General features: G+C 45.5%; 2 protein-coding genes across 2 annotated transcripts; both read right to left on the bottom strand.

Annotated features, from left to right (window-relative positions):
* On the bottom strand, positions 1 to 8,292 carry LOC128753523 (solute carrier family 22 member 7-like). Its single transcript, XM_053855307.1, is given in 18 exon segments — positions 1 to 211; positions 502 to 610; positions 690 to 904; positions 972 to 1,081; positions 1,133 to 1,274; positions 2,157 to 2,325; positions 2,394 to 2,548; positions 2,607 to 2,710; positions 2,829 to 3,219; positions 4,928 to 5,134; positions 5,222 to 5,330; positions 5,633 to 5,847; positions 5,987 to 6,096; positions 6,170 to 6,293; positions 6,362 to 6,530; positions 7,289 to 7,443; positions 7,748 to 7,851; positions 7,918 to 8,292. Coding segments are annotated over 18 exon segments (3,174 nt in total).
* An 838-nt stretch (positions 8,293 to 9,130) lies between these two features.
* LOC128754376 (solute carrier family 22 member 7-like) lies at positions 9,131 to 12,965 on the bottom strand. Its single transcript, XM_053856951.1, has 10 exons — positions 12,591 to 12,965; positions 12,417 to 12,520; positions 11,554 to 11,708; positions 10,942 to 11,110; positions 10,757 to 10,880; positions 10,577 to 10,686; positions 9,991 to 10,205; positions 9,807 to 9,915; positions 9,530 to 9,736; positions 9,131 to 9,215 (listed from the first exon to the last, which is right to left on the bottom strand). Exons 1-10 carry the CDS (start codon positions 12,963 to 12,965, stop codon positions 9,164 to 9,166), a joined length of 1,620 nt encoding a protein of 539 aa, XP_053712926.1. The 3' UTR covers positions 9,131 to 9,163.
* Between the last annotated feature and the right edge of the window lie 1,041 nt (positions 12,966 to 14,006).

Here is a 14,006-nt window from a genome sequence, read left to right on the forward strand (position 1 = left end):
TCACCGCTGCTGTTCGACGTCCTCAATGGTTTCGGGCAGACATTGGTCGCGCGTCTCTCTCAGCGTCCGGGCCACGGCTGCCCCCAAGATGGCCACGGAGAAGAGGACGACCTGCGGGAGGTGTCTCCACGCCTCATCCAGCAGCAGAATAAGGGGAGCGACCGCGACACCCAGTCGAGCCATGAAGGAGTTGTAGCCCATCCCGTTTTGCCTGCCAGAAAATACATCTTAAAATGTGGCATGAAGGGTGTTTATTAAGTGATGGTCGATGAGGTTTCATGAAACAGTGTCCTGTTTTTTTAGCGACCACCAGATGGCGCTGTCTGCTGTTAAATGTTTGGACTTGAACAACTAATTGAATGAAAGCTCACATAATTCCTAAACCAAGAGCGCCATCTAGTGGCCTCTGAACATTAGGACGCTGTTTCATTGACCCTGCAATACTGTTTCATGATGTCTCATCTGCCCATCACAAGTGTTTATCAAAGTGCAGCTTGATACCTGACAACAGTGGGATACAGCTCGGAGCTGTAGAGGACAATCGTAGCGAAGGAGGCTGAAGAAAAAGCCTTTCCAGTCACTGCAACTACAGTCCTGACCACCACTTGGTCTGCAATTGAACGCACCAACAAGGAAACATCACATTGAAAAACAAAAGACTGACATGAAAAAATGAACTCACGACTCACCTCTCGGGACCAGTATGTTGATTCCTAAACAGATTCCCACCATCAGCAAAGATCCCACTTCTGTGCCTCTCCTGCCGATTCGATCCAACAAGAAGACAACTGACACTTTGGCTGGGAGCTCAACGACAGCATACGTGAAATGAGTGAGGTAGACGTTGAGGCCAAAGCCGCTGATGTTGAAGCTGATTCCGTAGAAGGCTGTTGCTACACAGAACCTGGAGCGAAAGGCAGGATTCACTGATCTGAAGTGTCCCACTTTCACTTCAGCAAAGACCTACTCACCAAACTATACCAGTCTGTAAAACCAATATCCTCATTTTGGGCGTACGAATCAGGTCAAGGTAGGTGTACGTTTGATCTTTCTTCGCCGTCACCACGACAGTTGAAAGCGTCTGCAGGATTGGAAGGTGCAGACAGTAAGGAAACTTCTTACCTTTGTCCACAGTTCAACATATCCTCACCTTAATATCTAGGCTGTGTGTTTTATTGTCTGTTCCGTTCATTTTGGCGCATCTGTGCAAGTGTGTTTTAGCGTCTTCCAGCTTTCCGTTAGCGATGAGCCACCGTGCAGACTCTGGCATCCACCTGGTTTATAAGACATGTTTTTCACATCGACATAAATGTTGCAGTGGTTGATCGATGACTGGTTCGGTTCAATGGACTCAGGATCTCATCACTGCTTACTACAGACTATCTGGCACTAGTGGCACTATCATGAGGATCAGTGCCTCTAACTGTACGTTCACACCACATGCTGTCAGGGCAACAGAAGCCAAAGTCAATGTAGATCCTCATTTCAGAACTAAAAACTAAAGGAACAAAAAGCCCAGGTTGTATGGCGACATACGGTGTGAGGGAAAATAATGCACAGGACAAGAAGAGAATCTTATCGTAGCAGTCGCAGGGGTCTCCAACTCTCCAAGGGCTGCATCACTGTGGTGTTGATGTTCCCTCAAATCCGACCCCCTGCTGATTGACTGACTGTTTTAAACTTGACTGGCGGCTGAGTGTATCTGCCTTCAGAGCATGTTTCCACGATGAAGGGTCGATACAACCGCTTGAGAGAAATTTTTCAGTTCGCGAAAACAGGCAGAAATGGCTGGTTGTTGAGTGAATTTTGGGAGTGAGGTGACGGAAGAACGGCGCAGACTGGTGGCCGTCCACTAACAGTTATTTGCATGGGTGAGACTCATTACACAATATGGAGGAGAAGGATGTGTAGCGTCACATGGTTCATTATTCCACCATTCCTGTTGTGATGAATATAGTATGGCGACGACACTACTGGACCCAACACTAGATGGTGGCAGAGTCTATGGTTTTTTCATTGCTGTGTAGCAACTGGAAGAGGCTGGAGAATGACCTGTTGAAGTGTCTAGTTCATGAGTGAGGGCAGGACAGACAGGTGAATCAGTGAGTGGTTAGGGTTAGGCCTAACCCAAACCATGGTGAAGGGGTGACTCATACCTCCAGGTCAGAATCCCCAAAATGAGAGGAGAGCTGATGGCGATGACCAGCCATCTCCAGTCATTCACCATGTATGCAATGGCTGCCAACATGGTGTTTCCAAAAGACCAAGACAGGCTGTCGATGACTCCCACGATCTTCCTGTGTTCGATGTCCACCCACTCAACACCTGCGCCAAACATAGCAGCTGGATCAGAAACCTCCAGCAGCAGAACCAGTCAGAGAAATGCTCAGCACTTAGAACATAGGTGACGATGACGATGCCGGTGATGCAGAACCCTGTGAAGAACCTCAGCACTGCGAACATGACGTAGGTCGTGGAAAAAGAAGACGCGATTCCGAAGATGATCGCGGAAACGTACGACACCAGCAGCATGATTCTGCGACCAAACCTGCCGGAGAAGGTCGGGGGTCAACAAGTGGACAAATGGATGGCCGACTGCTTCTAACCTGTCGCTCAAACTGCCAAATGTCAAAGCTCCAAACATCACGCCCACGAAGAAGATGGTGGCCGTCGCCTTGTTCTTTCCTTTGTTGTCGCACACCAAATCCCACTTTCCAACAACACAACACACACAAGATAATTTATTTACTACCAAACACAAATGACCTGTTTCAAGCCTTGTGTCACCCCCGTGTTTTGGATCCTTTTCTACATCTAGAAATTCTCACCTGAGAGGTAATGGTGGATTTGAAGGTGCTGTTGTCGTACACCCATCCTCTCCTGCAGGACACGGTGGACAGCTGAGAGGAGTTGGACCAGTTGCCCAGAAGGTGGAACTGTGGTTCTGCAAACATCTGACACGAGCTCAGAGAGCCGTCGTCCTCCACTGGAATACTGACCCTCAGCTTCTGAGCCAGAGTCAGATTCTCTAAAGTGCCTCCATCATCCAGGTCGCAGTGGTGAGAAGGAACAGCTGAGATGAAGTTGTTCACCATGAAGTGGCACGGGAGAGTGAAGCGGCCGATGAAGCTGATGACAATGATCATCTTCTGGAACCTTCCAAATCCATTAATGTCGGTTATGATGTCCTCAAACTTCATGCTGCCTGCTGCACTGCTTCTGCAGTTCAACCCAGAGTCTGCGACTGAACATGAGAACCTTTCGTGTCAAGCAAGTGGATTATCAAACAGGTGAATGTTTTACATTTCTTAACCACTAAACCAACACTTGGACACTTGGTCTTTCTCCACTTGTTGTTGTGTAAAGGATAATGACTCAGCTCAGATCGTGTCCAAATGAAATGAAGGAATATTCTATGTATAATAAAAATCAACTCCAAATATACATTGTTTTCAGTCCATCGTTCTACCATCATCTATAATTTAAATGACTAAAAACTAGGATTTTTTTTTGTGTTTGTACGACGGAGGATTAGGCCAAACACACACAAAGTCGTAATATTACGAATTTTATCACGTATCGACTACGATTTTAATCTCGTAACGGAGCTTCACTCACTCTAGATCCAAAATCTTGAGGATTATCCGTATTATTTCCTGAGCAATTACAAAATCCCAGGTACTGGCTCACTATGCGGAGCTGAGGATTAAAAAAAGTTGATACTAAAACGTGAACACGCCTCATCTGTGTATGAATGACGCAAGACAGTCTTTTCAACGTCCGTAACGTCTTTGTCATTGATATATTTCCTCGTAAAAGTGAGACTAACGTTGAGACTTTGTTTATTGTGACAAAAACGTACATTTAATTTTCAATAAATGTTGATGCTCACATCTCAAGCTTCTAGTACAGCAGCATTAAACATCACAAAGATATGACAACAGCTAAGAGTATCATAACTTAAGTAATTGGGGGCTTTTTTTATGTATATCTTGTAACTAAGCCAAATACAGTGGTGCCTCGGTTTTCAAATGTCTCGGAATTCGAACAAAAATTTCTAGATTTTTTTGCATCGGATTTCAAACGAAAATTCAGAACTCAAAAAACATAAAAAACCATAACGTGCGTGGACCGATCAGCTGACCCACGACGCGCTTTGTTATTGTGAATAACGCAGCCTCTGTATGCAGACGTGTCCCGTTAGCTACATTTACTGACAGTTTTTTCTCCATATTGAGGTGTAAAACCTTTCCTGTCTCCACACTGGACCGTGGTAGAGTGTCACAGGGGAGGTGCTGGAGCGCTCACTCCAGGGTTTGATGTCCTGTTGTGGGCTGGAGCTGGGACAGGGATGAGGCGAGTCTGGGACAGAGCGTGACTTGGTTTATGACTTTGTCACAGCCAAACTGCACAGAAGCGCACATTCAGAGCTGGACACGCACCGGGCACCTCTTCACTTCTGGAGAGACGTCACTCACTCGGCAACCCCTCCCACATGCAGCGGCCACACACATAGAGGAACAGCCACCTGCAGCAGACACTCTACATTCACTCCTACAAAAGACTATTTTAAGGCTTGGAACGCATTATTTCTTTTTCCATTCATTGTAATGGGAAAAACAGATTCAGATTTCGAACAAATCGCTTCTCGAACGGCCGTCTGGAACAGATCGTAGTCGAGAACCGAGGTACCACTGTACAGTGTTATTCAACAAGCAAATTAATATTGTGATTTTCATGTCACGCAGACATTCTCGGTTGTCATCAAAACCTGGGAAAGCAGCGAAAGACACCATAGCTTTATTTAACAGGGCCGTTTATTGAGCAGATTTTTCATCAGTGGTGGAGAAAGATCTTCTGCAACAACAGAACAACAGAATTGAGTGATTGTCACATGACACAGCATTCCAAACTCCCAGTTCTTTACCTTCTCAGCTCCACATCTTCAATCGTCTCTGGCAGTCGAATGTTGTTCGTCTCCGGCAGAAGAGAAGCACACAGCGCAGCCGTGAGAGCCACCAGAGTGAAGATGCAACTGGGCAAGTAGCGCCACACTTCTTCAAGAAGCAGGATGAGAGGGGCCACGGCAACGCCCACACGGGCGACAAAGGAGCAGAAGCCAAGTCCGTTTTGTCTGTTTCACATATTGAAGTGATGGATTTATTTCAGTCCTTGTGAACAAGTTACTAATGTGCAACAGTAGTGTCACAGATCCACTAACCTCATCACAGTCGGATAAAGTTCTGTCGTGTACAGGAACACAACAGTGAATGATGCCTCGGAAAACATTTTGCCCAAAGCTCCCAGAGTCATCCGATACTGCCCCATTTCTGAAACACAAAATCAAAACAAATAATTTTTGAGGCGATGTCCAACAATGCCATCAAGTGGTGGAGGACATGACTTTACATAATCATCTGCATACAACAGTGGTGCACAAACCTTTCTCTCTTGGTTTGTCTTACTGGCTTTCTTCGCCAAAAATAATGTTGACCCTAACATTATGACCACCTGCCACAAGACTGACCTTTCATTTTTGAGGAATCAAAAACAGTATCTTTGGAGTAGCCAGGAATATAACGTAATATTTCTGTTGCACATGTTTTGGAATGAATGTGTTGTCATCTTTTACCTGTGGGAATGAACATGCTGCAGAAAATGCACAGCCCGGTCAGCAGGAGTGCGCCGGTCTCGTTCTTTCTGCGACCGATTTTATTTAAGGTGAAGAGCACGAACAGTTTCGCCGGGATTTCAATCACACCGTAGAGGAACTGTGTGAGGTAAACATTCGTGCCCAGCCCTGCGATGTTCAAGCTAATTCCATAGTAGGAGGAGGCCAAGCCGAACCTGGAAGGTGATGAAGGGCAGGATGGGAGTGATCCTCGAAAGGGGAATATCAGTACGGAAATATAGTAAAACTCATTCTGAAGTGGAACTTTGAACAAAACTGAACAATATATTTTGCAAATAAACATCAAAACATTACCACATCAGTCCAGATAGCACAGTCAGTCTCCTCATTCTGGGGGTCCTAAAAAGGTCCAAGTAAGAATATTTTCTGTTTTCATTCTCTACAGCTACAACTTTGAGCAACAGCTGCAAAGTAAAACAAAAAAAAAAATCAGTGTGAAAAGTTTTGCTTTTGAGAAGATCACGGCGAATGATGCACCTCTGGTTTCAAGTCGGCGCAGAATTGTTCTCTTTTGTTGACTTTTGCACACTGGTGCAGGTAAAAATGGGCTCTGTCCACTTTTCCGTTGCTTAGCAGCCACCTGGCAGATTCGGGGAGCCACCTGGGAGCAGTGAAAATCGTCGTGTTATTGGTAGGAAAATGACTGACTCTGAATACAAGCTTACTCACCACCAGGAAAGTATCGCAGGTATCAAGGGGCTGGTGACTGCAGCTGTTAAGTATCTCCAGTCACTCGCCAGGTAGGCAACTGCAGGGAGAATGGTCATGCCGAGAGACCAGTCCGTGCTCAGGAGAACGCCAAGCAGGGTCCGGTTTTTGATGTCCACCCATTCAATGGCTGAGGGGACATATTCAATGTAAAAAAAAAAAATCCTTTCACTTTTAAATAAAACCAAGAGCATTGTGCAAACAAGTCACCAAACCAATGAACCATGAACAGCAGTCCTTATTAACACAACACAAACAGTTGTTTTTATCTGGCAACCCGTAGCAGGTTAGACTGTCCGTAACGTTTTCACAGGATAACTTACATCAGCTTTGGTCACAGCACAACCCATCGTAAGTGAGGAGATGGTTTTCAATAATTCAAGTCATTATGTAACATGTCTATTTGGGCAACGCTAGTGATGGGTAGATAAGGCATCATGAAACAGTATTGCAGGGTTGGTGAAACAATGCCCTAATTTTTAGAGACCCAAGATGGCGCTCTTGGCTTTGAAACACTGTGAGGTTTCATTGCTCAAGTCCAAACATTGTACAGCAGACAGCGCCGTCTGGTGGCCACTGAAAATAAGGACAGTGTTTCGTGAAACCTCATCAAACCATGACTAGACAACGGCAGTAGTTGGACTGAGGGTCTTAAATCGAGCTCAGCCTCTGACTGTTATGTGCGTGTAAACAATGCTTCCTTAGAATTGTGTAATGCTTTACTCTTGGTCCTGTAACTTTGGGGTTGTGCTTGTTCAACAAAGCATTGATCTGTGCACGGTCTAGGTGGGTGGATCCCGAAATGGCTAGTAGCACAAAGCTTCTGGAACAAATGTTCAAACCCGGATTGCTCCATCCAAACCAGCAAGGGAGTGGGGATTAGCATACTTAGCACAACGGTGATGATGCTGATACCCGAGGTCCCGAGTCCAGTGAAGAACCTCAAGACAGCGAACATGGCATAATTATGCGAGAAAGCACTCGCAAACCCGAAGAAGGCGGTCATCAGGTAAGAAACCAAGAGCATCGCCTTCCGTCCAAACCTGCCAGGCAATAAAACAAGTTAGATGGTTACACAAGTTGTCGAAATGTGCCTTAAGTTACAAGGAAGTGTTTTCTATCTCCCCCCTCAAACACTAACGGAGTGGTTGGATGGATTTAGTAAGTCAATGGACTGTGAATTATTGACCCCTGGTCTGAGACTGAACCCATTTTGCCCACAAGAAGACAAGTCCAAATTCCAGGAAGCAACACATTTTCCAAATGATTTGGCTCCCCATGTTAAACCCAGCAATTCCGACTGTAATACGAAACAAATGCTGTTAATGTGGGACAATAGTGGGTCACCTGTCGCTGACATAGCCAAACACAGCCGCTCCAGTTGTGACCCCAACAAAGAAAATAGTGGCACTGGCTTTATTGAGTCCTCTATTCTCACACACCAGATCCCACTGCAGGGAAGAATGGAGAACATTGGTACAAGGGTTATGTAGGGTTGGAATCCACCTCACACTCACCTCTGAAGCCAGTGTTGGTTTGACGACTGTGTAATTGTAAACCCATCCGTCGCTGCACGGAACCGTCTGAGTCTCGGTGAAGTTTGAGGTGTTGAGCAGCAGCTGGTACTGAGGCTGAGGAAACATCAGGCAGGAGCTCACAGCGCCATCATTCTGGGTGGGAATGCTGACAGCAAGTTGTTGCCAGTTTGTCAAATTGGTAAAAACGTCATCCAGACTGTCGATGTTGCAGCGATGAGGAGGAACCAGCGTGATGAAGCTGTTCAGCAGGAAGTGGAAAGGCAACGTCAGGCGAGCGATGACCAACAGCAGCACGGTCCTGAACTGGTATTTGCCGAAGCCGTTGACTTCTGCGAGCAGGTTGTCGAACTTCATCCTGAACGTGAGTGCAACAACGCCTTGGTTTGGAGCACCTTCAAAGGATAAGTCAACTCCAGTTGCTCTGCTGGTTTGGACGTTGGACGCTGCTCTGTTGCTGATTTGTAAATGCAGCTGGTTAATGGGCAGCTTTGACATTTCAAATGTTACCCAATGTTCATTGATTCTCAATGCATAACACGTATTTGTGAAGTGGGGTCCTTCTCTTCAGCCAGTAGGTCACAAGCTAGTTCTCACTCTTTTTCATAACTGCTTGGAGTTGGACTGCTCTTATTTGTTACATGTTAATCCACATGGTTTGTTCAAAAATGTGTCACATGGAAGATCTCCAGTGGCCACGGTGAGCCTCCCCCAAATAGATCGGTTGACCATGGATGAAAAAGAAGGCGAGTCTTTGAGGCGAGTCTGGACCACGGACAGATGAAGGAAGGATGCGTCACTCTTCTACGCTTTGAACTTCCTCTACCATTCATCTTCTTATGAGACATTGTAATGAAATGACTAGGTTGCAGCCATTATGCTATTATCATGAGTGTCATTATATTATTATTATGATCAGTGTTTTTAGCAGTTGACAATCTAAAACTTAAATTCATTTTCTTAATCCTGAAGAACTTCTGTTCTGTGCTCTCCAATGTGGAGGAAAGTGCCACCTCATATCCACCGTCCACCCGTCAGTATTCCAGGTTGGCAGGGATCTTCCTGACTTACTGGGAGACGTCAGTTGCCGTGCTGTGACAAACAAACCAATGGTGGCTCAGACTTGAACCCATGATCGTCTTGTTACAGTGACTCATGCACCTAAACAGTGAAGCATAAATCCAATATTTTTCCAATGAAATCCTTTATTGAAACAGAAGTATTCTGATCAAAGGACTTGAGGTTCCTGGGTGTTTCTTCTTGGACTCCCCGAGTCAGACCTGGGAGGACAGTAGACTCCAGTGAGGTGTTGACATTCACACCCTGAGTGATCACAAACTGCTCAACAAAACAAGTTTACAGTGGACTTGTGGTTGGACACCAGGATTATTCTTTAACATTGGGTACTTATTAAAAATGACTCCCTGACAAAGTGGTGACCAACAAGTAAAACTGTTGTTGCTGTTGTTATGAAACACCATTAATTTACCTGAATAGTCAAAAGGCTTCGGTGTGTTGTGTCAAGAATGATAGTAGCTGAACTTAGGGCACCACAGGGGTCAAACATGGCTGAATGAGTCAATGTGTTGTTTACCTCGGTTTCTCTATGTCCTCGATGAATTGTGGCAATGGGGTGTTATGAGTTTCTCTGAGGAGCAAAGTGACCAAACCAGAGCCCACTGCACCTGCGCAGTAAATCAACGACGGGAGGAGGTGCCAAACATCTTCCAAAAGCATGACAAGTGGAGACACGGAGACGCCGAGACGCGCAATGAAAGACGTGTAGCCGACGCCATTCTGACTGGACAGAAGATCGAACAGAGCGCAACATGAAGCTGAGCTCCTCCAGTTGGAGATATCACACAACTCACCGCACGACTGTTGGATAGAGTTCAGTCGTGTACAGGAAAATGATGGTGAATGATGCTTCCGACAATGCTTTTCCGATGACCGCCACCGACGTACGAATGGCCCCGTAGTCTGTGAATGGTAAAAGCTTTTTTTGTTTGTTTTCGGGAAATGACTCGATCATGTTTGAGGGCATCTTAAGTTCACCTTTTGTGACAAACATGTTGATCAGGAGACACAGGCCGGTCAACAACAGGGCCCCCGCCTCACTGGACCTGCGACCGACTTTCTCTAGGAGGAAATAAATGCCGACCTTCATTGGCATTTCAATAGATGCAAATAAAAACTGAGTGAGGTAGATATTCAGGCCAAAACCGCTGATATTCAGACTGATCCCGTAATAGGTGAATGCCACGCCAAACCTTTAAGAACAAAAAGGAAATCACATTTCAACTACTGTCACAACAAATACATTGCAGTGTTTAATTGTGAGTTTTGTATGACTGTACAAGCTAAAAGTTTTGTTCTGTATGATGTTATTCGCAGGAGAAATTTACATTTATGTAGCATATGCCAGCAACTTCTTGTATTGCTCTACAGCACTATAATAATAGTTAAGTCAATGGGGGGACTGAGGCTGCTTGGCGGAGGTGTGCGCTCTCCGAGTGCCTTCATAGTGAAGGTGGAGGAGGTCCCTGACAGGAAATGCTTTAAAAAAGATCCATGAATCCCAATTCACCAGGCGAAATAGTTCATTTCCAAAACAATAAATTATTGAACTGTTTAAACTCACCAAACAATGCCAGAGCAAATGGCAAGCCTTCTTATGTTTGTGGTTCTAAACAGGTCCACGGTGGTGTACGTCCTGTCGCCTCTTTGAACTTCAACAGACTCCACCAGCATCTGCAAATCCAAGCAGCGTGGCCTTAACTTCTCCACACCGGTCAGTGTATGGTCGAGGGTCAAAATGTACCATGGGAGTGATGGAAGCCACGTTCTTTAACCTGTCGTTCATTTTAGCACATTGCATGATGTAATGATGGGCTTCATCCACTCTCCCGTTGGCCACAAGCCACCGAGCAGACTCTGGGAGCCACCTAGGAAAAAAATATATATAGTGGTCGGAGGGATTTGGAGGGATGCATTAGAACTCTATACCTCCACGCAATGACAGACAATATTAAAGGTGAGGTCACTGCCAAAATGAGGGGGCGCCACTCATTCACGCAGTATGCAATTGCAACAAGGATCCAGTTTCCAATGGTCCAGTCCAGACTGCAGATTATGGCTGAAAATGTTCTCCGTTCTATGCTGCACCACTCGACATCTGCAATCCATCATCAGAGTCAGTCAGGTCAAAACACATATCAAGTCATAAGACAATCTGATCGCCAGCGTCTGAGCAGAATGATGAGTCACAACCTTCTTTAGCTCCGCCCATGAGGCTCTGTCTGCAAAATAAGTTGAATTATTATTATTATTTAACAATATACAATGGTCTTTTAATAGTTTGAGAAACTACCATGAAGTGGAGACAAAAAATGAGATACGGAAATAAATCAATCTAAAAAAACTTTATTAAATAAATCACCTTGTTTGGTGGAGAAATTTATTTTCAAGCAAAAAGCGGAAAAAATAAATATTGCCTGTCCACCAGCAAAAACATGGCCACCATTGTTACTTCTTCGTCTACAGCTCCTCAGTGGTCAGAAGCTTTTTGGAAACGAGTTTTCATTATTTCAATTACTCTGTAATAATTTGCTGACATACTTAAAACGATTGAGATGATGCTGATTCCTGCCAAGCACATGCCGGTGAAAAACCTCATGATCACGAACATGACGTAGGAGGAGGAGAAGGCGCTGAGGACGGCAAACGTCATGGAGGACAAATAGGACACCAACAGCAGCGGTCGCCGGCCAAACCTGCTCACACAAGTCGGGGAAGTTCATCCATGGGCTTGTTACGCTTTCCTCCTGACACGCCAGGATCCTCCCAGTTTAAAAATATATATTTTTTTAAAAAGTGGTTCTCTCTCTGTACGACTGAACCGGTGGCCTTTCCAGGGTGTCCCCCCGCCTCATGGTCATTGTATGGTCACTGTGATCTCGGTCAAAAATGAATGAATGAATCTTCATGAATTGTCATGATATTCCTGGTTAATGTTTAAATACATTCAACCTGTGTTCACACCTCACTTCACAGCCACTGTGCCAAGCTTTCATTGTGCACATTGACCTCAAATTCTCTCACCTTTTACATAAAAAGTTGTTTCCCCCTTGCATTGAGGATTATTTCAAATGATCAATTTAATTCCTGCCTTCAGAAGTGGGTTTAATATGCTGTCAAGCGTTGAAACATCAATGCAATCCAGTTACAATTTCTTGTTCAGTATATCAAGTCAAAATATTTTCAAAATTAGCATTTTGAAAGTGTTAAAAAACCCTGTCTCCAGCTTCTTCCCTGGATGCTGTAGACCGGTGTTACCAGCTCACCACCTCTCATCTACACATGGCAAGAGGAGGACTTTTGGCGGGACACGTGTGTTTTGGACGGTGGGAGGAAACTGGAGTGCCCTGAGGAAGACCATTCAAACTCCTAGTACAAACTGTTGTGATGAATGACACTCTTACCTGTCGCTTAAAAACCCAAATAAAGGGGCTCCACACATGACGCCAATGAAGAAAAGGGTGGCGGTTGCCTTGTTCATGGCTTTCTTGTCACACACAAGGTCCCACTGTTGAGTTAGAAGTTTAGGGATCAAGCTCTTTTGCAGCTTTACACGGGAACACGTGAAGGAGCCTTACCTCTGTGACCAAAGTTGATTCAAAGGTGCTGTTGTCGTATACCCAGCCATTCTGACACGCAGCGGTCGGAGCGTTGCTGCTGCTGTTGTGGGAGATGTGAAACTGAGGCTTGGAAAACATCCTGCATGAGCTCCGGCTTCCATCGAGCTCAGTGGGAATAGCAGCAGCCTCTTTCTGATCCAGGGTCAGGTTAAGAAATTCTGTGTAGTTTTCCAGCAGATTGATGTCACAGTGGTGAGCAGGAGTCGCTGCCATGAAATTATTGAGCAAAAAGTGGCACGGCATCGTGATGCGAGAGAAAAACTGAATCAAAATTAATGCTATTTGGAATCTTCCAAATCCGTTAATCTCCGAGATTAATTTGTCGTAGTTCATTTTGGGGGAAAAGCCACGGAGCTCGGGAGAATAGCTGCCACGCTTGGTTTGCTTGCTCTGGTTTCTTCCCGCAAAAACCTGTCACACCTGAGCGAGGAGGCGCCGACAGACCCGGGGGGCGGGGCCTGCTCCGACCAATCACTTTGGTCACAATGTGGGCAAGACTGGTGTGTGAGATTTAACAAAGTGGGATAGTAACAAATAAAAGAATGTGTGTGTGTGTTATCTAAAACAACACGTCAGTGGTGACCCTTCTTCACAACATGAAGAAAGGTTTCAGGACAAAGAGCAGGAATGCAGCTCAGCAGGAGGTGAAACGCTGCCTGTGAGAAGCACTTCTAAAGGCAGAAGATGAGGGAGGACAACTTGGACATATGGGGAGGTGTGAAACCATCACAGGCCTCAAAGCAAGGACCAGGATGGAGAGAAGGAGGTGTGGAAGGAGCGAACGAAACGTGGTAACTTGGATCTCATGTCGGGACGGGTGTTTGAGGCTGATGAACATCTCATCACACACTGTGGTCAGCACCACTGGAGCTCCTTAGAAGAGCTTCTCAAACAAAAGTTTGCAGATGACAAGACCACCCTGGGGCGTATTGGAGATGCTGAAGAGCAGGAATATAGGAGCTTGGTGAGGAACTTGGTTGGCTCAACACCTTCAAGAGTAAGGATCTGCACAACAAGATGGACTGGACAGGTGATGGGTCAATGAGGTTTCATGAAACAGTGTCCTGATTTTCAGAGGCCACCAGATGGCGCTGTCTGCTGCAAAATGTTTGGACTGAAACAACTAATTCACTGAAACCTCACATCATTTCTAAACCAAGAGTGCCATCTAGTGGCATCTGGAAATTGGGACACTGTTTCATCCACCCTGTCGTACTGTTTCATGATACCTCATCTGCCCATCACTCGACTGGACTCTGCGGTCGCCGGCAGGCTCTTCCACACTGTGGCGTGCTGAGGTGGGGTCATTTATTTTTTATTTTTTTCGGTCTCAGTCACGACTAGTCTAAGTTTTGACTTGATCTCAATGACGTC

The sequence above is a fragment of the Synchiropus splendidus genome, chromosome 2, assembly GCF_027744825.2.
Source record: "Synchiropus splendidus isolate RoL2022-P1 chromosome 2, RoL_Sspl_1.0, whole genome shotgun sequence".
In the NCBI taxonomy this organism is placed as follows: Eukaryota; Metazoa; Chordata; class Actinopteri; order Syngnathiformes; family Callionymidae; genus Synchiropus; species Synchiropus splendidus.

What these genes read in the sequence shown, in the direction of transcription:
- LOC128754376 (XM_053856951.1), bottom strand. Translation starts at nt 12,965, where the DNA reads ATGAACTACGACAAATTAATCTCGGAGATTAACGGATTTGGAAGATTC. An exon ending in TGGCTTCCATCACTCCCATG is followed by an intron (nt 10,687 to 10,756) that starts GTACATTTTGAC and finishes TTGGATTTGCAG; the next exon opens with ATGCTGGTGGAGTCTGTTGA. An exon ending in GAGGACATAGAGAAACCGAG is followed by an intron (nt 9,216 to 9,529) that starts GTAAACAACACA and finishes CTGTCCTCCCAG; the next exon opens with GTCTGACTCGGGGAGTCCAA.